General features: G+C 41.9%; 1 protein-coding gene across 1 annotated transcript in view; it reads left to right on the forward strand.

Annotated features, from left to right (window-relative positions):
* The window catches only part of ADAMTS6 (ADAM metallopeptidase with thrombospondin type 1 motif 6), a 206,406-nt gene that overhangs the window by 66,039 nt on the left and 131,995 nt on the right, over positions 1-8,372 (forward strand). Inside the window, exon 7 of the mRNA XM_008161866.3 lies at positions 6,454-6,497. Coding sequence (XP_008160088.1) covers positions 6,454-6,497 — 44 coding nt within the window. The remainder of the gene's footprint in view (positions 1-6,453; positions 6,498-8,372) is intronic.

Raw genomic sequence — 8,372 nt, forward strand, 5'->3', positions numbered from 1 at the left:
GCAGACCTTAAAATGGAATTTAATTATACGTTTTGGTCAGTTTCTTTTGTTAGTCATGCCTAACCAAAAATGATTAGGAAATTAGAGTTGAAAGTACAGCAGAAAAGTGTACCAGTGCTATAGTAACAGATATTCAACCAACCTCTGTGGTTTTGATCTTAGTCAGCCAGTTCTACATTATGAATTAAGGGTAAGGGAATGACAATGTGTGCAGTCATCTCATCCAAAAGCAGAACCCTGATTTCCTTTAGGTACCTCTCTTTGTGGGGATTGCCCAAGATCATGTTTCTTAGTTCTTTTTTTATCTGCCCGGAGGCCTTTATTATTCTTTCATGTAGAGGAAACAAAACAAGTACCATAGTGATAGGGTGTTTTTCTATCAAAATTCAGAAAGCAGAGAACCTTTTTAAATTATATTTCAGCTTTTCTATCACTTCTTAGGACTCCACTGTACTTTGTAGCCAGGCCTAATTTTCAGAGCTCCTGCCACATCTGGGTTGGTCAAGATATTTTAGAGATTGATTTGCTTCAAGGGGGCGGAGAGTGGGCAGAAAAAAAAAAAAGAATTCTGTTACTCTTGTATTTGTCATCTGGCACCAGGATCCTCCAAATCGATGAGTGGACGCACAAGACAATCTTGGAGCTTTACCTAAGTGTGCAGCCTACAAAGTTTGGTGGATCCTTGTCTGATTCATGCAGAATGGGGGCATGCCTCTATAATATTTTGGCCAGTCTGAAAACCACTAATTTCTTTCTTTAACGAAAAACACATTTTCAATATTTATTAAACATTCATTAGTCTAATTATCAATTTATTTTGTGTGTGTATTGATCGTCAGAGACAGGCATAGCTAAAACACGTTCTGACTAAATACTGGCTATATAGAAATGTATACAACAGAATAAAAACCATTATATTCTCCCTACTCTCCCACCTTTTCCTTAGGTACCCACCATAATTCTCCCAGACTTCACAAACTTATATACACACTCATATAAATATACTTAAACATTTTTTTCCTATTTTGCAAACTATTTTCTAAGTTTTTGCCGGTAGAAAAAACACAAATCTGGTTTGACATTCAAGGTACTTAGTAATTTGTCCCCCCAGCACCAACTCTCTCAATTAATTTTCTGATAATTGACTCTGTACAGTTAATGTTTCAGCCTCTTTAGGCTTCTCATAGTTCTCTGCATACACCTTACCCTTTCCAGACTCTGCTACTTTGATTATTCCGTTCTCTGCATGGAATACCTTTCCTTTTTTATTTTATCTAAGTCTTAAAAATCTGTGTTATGTCCTAAATGAATCTGTTTCCTACTTTGCTATTGTGTAACCACTCCTTCCTCTGTATTTCCATAGCATTTTGTATATAACTTGACTATAACAATAATCATCGTTATGATAGCTAATGAGTATTGACTCTATTGTGTGTAAGTTTAACTTTTTTAACGTTTATTTAATCATCTTTCCACAATATTTTTTAACTCACCTGCTTATATGTCTTTTCCCAAATAGAACACAACTAACTTACTTATCCATCTATGTGTAGGCTCTAAACCTGGGCATATGATAGGTGCTCAGCAAAACCACGTATAAACGGATGAATGTAAAAATGTTGCTGTTCGGTGCTTGGTATTAAAGGTAATGCATAGCGTCCCTGGATCCGGATGAGGCCTCGTGCACCTAGGCCCGGGTGAGCCCAAGTGGCCCTGGGTCTGGGAGAGGCCAAGCGTCCCTGGGTCCGGGTGAGACCATGTGTCCCTGGATCCGGGTGAGGCCTCGTGCACCTAGGCCCGGGTGAGCCCAAGTGGCCCTGGGTCTGGGAGAGGCCAAGCGTCCCTGGGTCCGGGTGAAACCATGCGTCCCTGGATCCGGATGAGGCCTCGTGCACCTAGGCCCGGGTGAGCCCAAGTGGCCCTGGGTCTGGGAGAGGCCAAGCGTCCCTGGGTCCGGGTGAGACCATGCGTCCCTGGATCCGGGTGAGGCCTCGTGCACCTAGGCCCGGGTGAGCCCAAGTGGCCCTGGGTCTAGGAGAGGCCAAGCGTCCCTGTGTCCGGGTGAGACCATGTGTCCCTGGATCCGGGTGAGGCCTCGTGCACCTAGGCCCGGGTGAGCCCAAGTGGCCCTGGGTCTGGGAGAGGCCAAGCATCCCTGGGTCCGGGTGAGACCATGTGTCCCTGGATCCAGATGAGGCCTCGTGCACCTAGGCCCGGGTGAGCCCAAGTGGCCCTGGGTCTGGGAGAGGCCAAGCGTCCCTGGGTCCGGGTGCGACCATGTGTCCCTGGATCCGGATGAGGCCTCGTGCACCTAGGTCCGGGTGAGCCCAAGTGGCCCTGGGTCTGGGAGAGGCCAAGCGTCCCTGGGTCCGGGTGCGACCATGTGTCCCTGGATCCGGGTGAGGCCTCGTGCACCTAGGCCCGGGTGAGCCCAAGTGGCCCTGGGTCTGGGAGAGGCCAAGTGTCCCTGGGTCCGGGTGAGACCATGCGTCCCTGGATCCGGGTGAGGCCTCGTGCACCTAGGCCCGGGTGAGCCCAAGTGGCCCTGGGTCTAGGAGAGGCCAAGCGTCCCTGTGTCCGGGTGAGACCATGTGTCCCTGGATCCGGGTGAGGCCTCGTGCACCTAGGCCCGGGTGAGCCCAAGTGGCCCTGGGTCTGGGAGAGGCCAAGCGTCCCTGGGTCCGGGTGAGACCATGTGTCCCTGGATCCAGATGAGGCCTCGTGCACCTAGGCCCGGGTGAGCCCAAGTGGCCCTGGGTCTGGGAGAGGCCAAGCGTCCCTGGGTCCGGGTGCGACCATGTGTCCCTGGATCCGGATGAGGCCTCGTGCACCTAGGTCCGGGTGAGCCCAAGTGGCCCTGGGTCTGGGAGAGGCCAAGCGTCCCTGGGTCCGGGTGCGACCATGTGTCCCTGGATCCGGGAGAGGCCTCGTGCACCTAGGCCCGGGTGAGCCCAAGTGGCCCTGGGTCTGGGAGAGGCCAAGCGTCCCTGGGTCCGGGTGCGACCATGTGTCCCTGGATCCAGATGAGGCCTCGTGCACCTAGGTCCGGGTGAGCCCAAGTGGCCCTGGGTCTGGGAGAGGCCAAGCGTCCCTGGGTCCGGGTGAGACCATGTGTTCCTGGATCCAGATGAGGCCTCGTGCACCTAGGCCCGGGTGAGCCCAAGTGGCCCTGGGTCTGGGAGAGGCCAAGTGGCCCTGGGTCCGGGTGAAGCCAGAGCCTGGGTCCGGGTGAGGCCGTGTGCCCCTGGATCCATCCGGGTGAGGCTGGGTCCCAGGCCCGGGTGAGACCACGCGCCCCTTGGGTATGGGTGAGGCCACGTGCCCCTTAGTCCGGGTGACGCCGTGCCCCTGGGTTCGGCCGAGACCAAACCAGAGGGAGTCGGACCTCCGTTACCGCCATTTGTCCACCATCCAGAGCTGGGGGGTCAGTGCTGACATGTACACATAAGGAACTACTGGACATTGAAATTGAGTCTCAAAAGAACTGTTGGTCCAGGGGGAAGCTCGCTACAGACTGATTCATTTGCCTGTCAGCATAACTATTATTGCTCGTCTCACATTCAGTGCTTATTAGTATATATCTAGTGACATATGATCTCGCTCATCTAGGGGAAATGATGAACAACATAGACTGAGGAACAAGAACAGAACCAGAAGCAAGGAGGCATCGATCGGACTATCGGGCCTCAGAGGGAGGATAGGGGAGGGTAGGGGGAGGGTGGGGGGGAGGGGGAGAGTTCAACCAAAGGACTTGTGTGCATGCATATAAGCCTATCCAACGGTTAAGTTCAACAGGGGATTGGGGCATGCGTGGGGAGAGGGGTGGGATGGGAATGGGGGGATGAGGACAAATATGTGACACCTTAATCAATAAAGAAATTTAAAAAAAAAAAAAAAAAAACCCAATATTTAAAAAAATTAAAAAAAATAAAAAAAAAAAAATAAAAAAAATAAAGGTAATGCATAGAAAGCAATAATTGCTCTCTCTGAATATAGAATACAGAAGGATACAGTGTGAACTGAATTGAATGCAAAAGCCAAAAAGGAATGGCATGGCTTTTCCCTATAGAATATCCTGTAGAGAATTCTGCAAGTACATCAGAGGATTGGGGAAAACTGAGGAAAATGCAAATAGAATTACCTTAGTCTAAGATACGTTAGTCTGCATTATTTGTTGATGGCTTTAGCCTTTACGCAGGTATTTTGGCCAGTCATGACAGAATGAAATAATATTCATCAGAAGTGTAACGTAAAAGGTGAAGGCAGCATGAGCGCAATAAGAGGAGGTGAGAAAAGACTGCTATGAGGTGGAAATATAAGTTGTACTTGTCTGTGATCTTCAAACATTTTGCTTTATTTGACTCCTGAAATAATTTTGAAAAATGATGTACCACTTTGCACATTATAAAGTTGATATCTAAAAATACTTATTTAATAATAAGCTTAAATAGCTACAGAGACTAGTTAAAAACATATGATATGATGTATATGTACTAAATCTTGTCACAACTTTGGAGTTGCCTATTTCATTGAGTCATAAAAAATGTTCACCATGTAATCTAACTGCCTAAGTCCGTCCTCACTGCCACACTACTCAGGTAAGTCAGACTTATTGTTTGTCAATAACAAGCCTGGCTTTATTTTTTAGTTCAAATGAATATGCTAAAACACTCCATGATAATTTCACATCTGAATTCTAATTGTGAGAGGGATATATACTGGCTTATAAGCAATCAGACAGACAGGTATAAAGAAATAGAGTCTTGCCAGGATGAAATAAGCATTGCACCATTCAATTTTCTTGCTTTGTAAGAGATTATGCCCCAGGATCCACAAATTCTTGGATTACTCCTTTGCATTATGCTCTGGAGACTTGTACACCCAGGAGCAATATACCATAATGAGGATTGGGATGGGTGAGAAGTATGCTTTTTTTTTTTTTAAAGTAGAATCAGGGCAGCTGTGAAAAGCAAAAGACGAAAGGTAAATTGATGGTTTACACGTGCATTCTCAGGCAGCTCAGTTTTAGGAAAAGCACACGTGGAAGCTGAGGATTTGGAAATAGGTTCTGCTTAAACATTTTTATCGGCATTACCCTTTATGAAAAGTCTTTGTTTACATTTTCTTGAAGACTGCTGGTGTGGGTTGTGTCTCTGTAACATCATAGGCATTTACACAGTATGATCGTAAGATAAATTGATTTTGACACCCAGATTATACTTTCTGGTGCTTTGCTAAGTACAAGTGCCCTCTCCATATCTTACACTCAAGGGTGTACCAGATACCACAACCTATTGGTTTACCAGTTACAAGAGAAGAGAGACGATGAGTGTGTGAATGGTCAAAATAGAAAAGTTATACAAAATCAAATGTAAGGAGACATTTGTAGAGTTTGAACAAGATGAAGATGAAGAGGTGACTAAGGGATTAATTACTAACCCGTTCCCCTAGCAATGTGGACCAACCATTATATACAATAAATGAGAACTTTTTACAACATGGGATTTTCCTGCAGTTTGTGAAATTTTATTTTTTAACTAAAAAGCTTTGTACTTCTAGCCTAAAACATAGGCAAATAAAATATTCAGTCTTTTAAAATTTAGTTTTTATTCTCACTTTAGAAACATGTATTTTATTTTAAAAATAAGTTTGTAAGAATATTTTTAAAATGCTTAAAAATAAATGTTTACATCAATATTGATTTAGCATTCTAAATGTAACCTTTTAAAAATATGCAACGTTACTTTATGAACGACATCATTTGTATTGCGTTATAATGCAACACAGCATCATAGTAAGTCTGAGCAACATTAGGGAAGCTTCCTAGTGAGCTATTTATTTAGCTGTTTATAAAATCTCTTAAAATATTTGCATTTTAGCCACGCCAAATTGCTGGCATACAACAAGGAAAACTATGCGATATCAATTTTATTTCCATTGCTTTATTGCTCTGGTTTTTATTTAATTCAATAAGAACCCCTGTTCAAGTTGAATGAACACCAAATGGTGCTTGTAGCTCAGAAGTATAAACTACTGTCTGTGGCTATAATAAGAAAATATTGCAGCAGGTTCAAAAAAGATTGGGAATTAAAAAAAACGACCTGTTCGCTTTTTGCAGAAGCAGCAGCAATCTGCAGACAAGCTATGCTAGCTTCAAGACAGTAAGGTAGATGCTTTTACGGAACTTGTAATTACAAAAATCCACTTTAACCTTTCTTTCTTGCTGGCAGGTGTCCTGCTGGCTGGTAGCCAGAGGCTGTGAGTGTAGAGCAGCCAGCGGTGTCCCCCAGAGTGCTGAAAATGCCAACACTCCAGCTGGCTGCTCATAATGGCAATGATTGTGGTCTGACAACCAAAGCTCCAAGAAAAAAAAAATGTGATGAATATATGAAAATATTTTAAAAATTTGATCAGATTACAAATTTCATCTCTCTTTTTTTTCCTCCTCTATAGATATGATATCTGCACTTATAAAAATATGCCCTGTGGAACACTGGGTAAGTGTTTTATAAAAGGAGGATAGTTCAAATTGTCTCTTTGGTCCAATGACTTTGCTCTTTATTATTAATTTGGTCATTTTCCTTTCTGACACATCTGAAATGACTCCTATAAATTGTTAAACCTAACCTTTGTGGATATGTCACCTACTAGGAAACAAGTAGAATGATGATTAAAAACAACTTAGAAGATGATTAAAAATCATCAAACAATAATGATAAATCAGAAGTTGCCACTCATTTTCATGTAATGTATTTTCCAAAAATAGCAAGGAGTTTGAGAGCAAATGAAAGCAACCAGCATCTTGAAATTTCAGGCGAGGAAAGAAAAGGCAAAAACCACTTTGGAGATACTTAAGGAAGAAGCATTGAGAGCAGTATTTATTTATTTTTTGGGGGGTGACGGTGCAATTTGATGGAAATAGTATATCCCCATATATTAAGATATTATTGGAAACTTTTAGTACCTGAACAAAAAAGGGCAACGTTGTAAAATATTACAGATAGTAGTAGAGAGGATACAATTATATTTCTTGTGTGCCCCCAAATCATTTGTTTTTTAAAAAGAATTTTTGTAATCTAGAATTTAAAAAAAATCACATTTTGTTGCAGATCATAACTTCATTCTGGTAAAAGTTAACTACATTAACTTCAAGTAAGATAAATTTTAAGCAAATAGAGTTATTTTAAGAAATGGGGACTTTTTTAATGATAATTTTTTAGTGTCAGGAGACTTTTAACAGACTCAGAAGTTAAGCAACTGAAGGTGAATTCTCTAGTTTCTCCATGACAAATCTCAATCTTTTTACCTGTCAAGGAATAATTTTAAAATCTACTCCTATGCGCCTCATAAGAATGTTTTAAGATCAAATTAAAATAGGAGTGGGGAAAAAAAGTATTACCCAACTTCCTGGGGTGTTCAGTGAATCATCTCTTCGGAGATTAAAATTTCTCTTGATGATTTTACCTGCCTTCCAGTCTTCTCCTACCTCATTTCCCTCGGGATGTATGGCTAAAGAAGAAATCTCAATTAGCGAAGGATGAGTATTACAGTGGAGAAGTTTGCTAGTTAAAAAGCATAATACAGGAGGAGCTCTCCTCAGAAAGATTTTATTTGTAGTATTTTAGGTTAACAAGACCAATGTAATCCAATGGAAGGGACCCTGAACCGGAAATGAACGCCTGGTTTTGACAGTTTCAGTGCATTGCCTCTCATAGTTTATTTAGCTCTTTGTCCCTCAATGTCTTTATCTATGAAGTAGAAGTAGTGTCAGTCCTTCTGCTACAGGGATGTTGTTAAAATCATTTAAGTAAGAAAATATAAAGGTGTTTAGTAAAGAAGTAGTATACAAATGAACAGCTGTTATTGTTTAATGTGGAGACTATACTGTTTAACTTACTTTTTCTGTTGTTCAAATTCTGCAAGCGTTTACGAAGTGCTTAGTCAACTTTAAGTACAGTAGACACTTAAGCCTCAAAGAAGGTACAAGCCAGAATGTATGTATGTACATGTACACATATCCTGTTCTGCTTTTTGAAGATAGATTGTTTACATTGAGATATATTCTTCATTGGGACATTGAAGAACACTGTCCCAGTAATGACACTGCTTAGAACTTTTATTGTCATTTTTATTAAAGTAAATTTGAGGTATTTTCCTACCCCCTCTCCTTTTATATTTTTCAAAATAATATGTTCAAATTTTTATAGTTTACTAATTTCTAGAATCAGTACACGCCAATGCATTTTCAAGCTCAATGTAAAATTTTCAAAATTTAAATCATTCTAAATTATTTTTTTTATAATGTCTCATAGTGAAAACTGAATAAACTATATATGTGTGTGTACACACACCCACACACACACACACACACA

Source organism: Eptesicus fuscus, chromosome 4 (genome assembly GCF_027574615.1).
Source record: "Eptesicus fuscus isolate TK198812 chromosome 4, DD_ASM_mEF_20220401, whole genome shotgun sequence".
Lineage (NCBI taxonomy): Eukaryota > Metazoa > Chordata > Mammalia > Chiroptera > Vespertilionidae > Eptesicus > Eptesicus fuscus.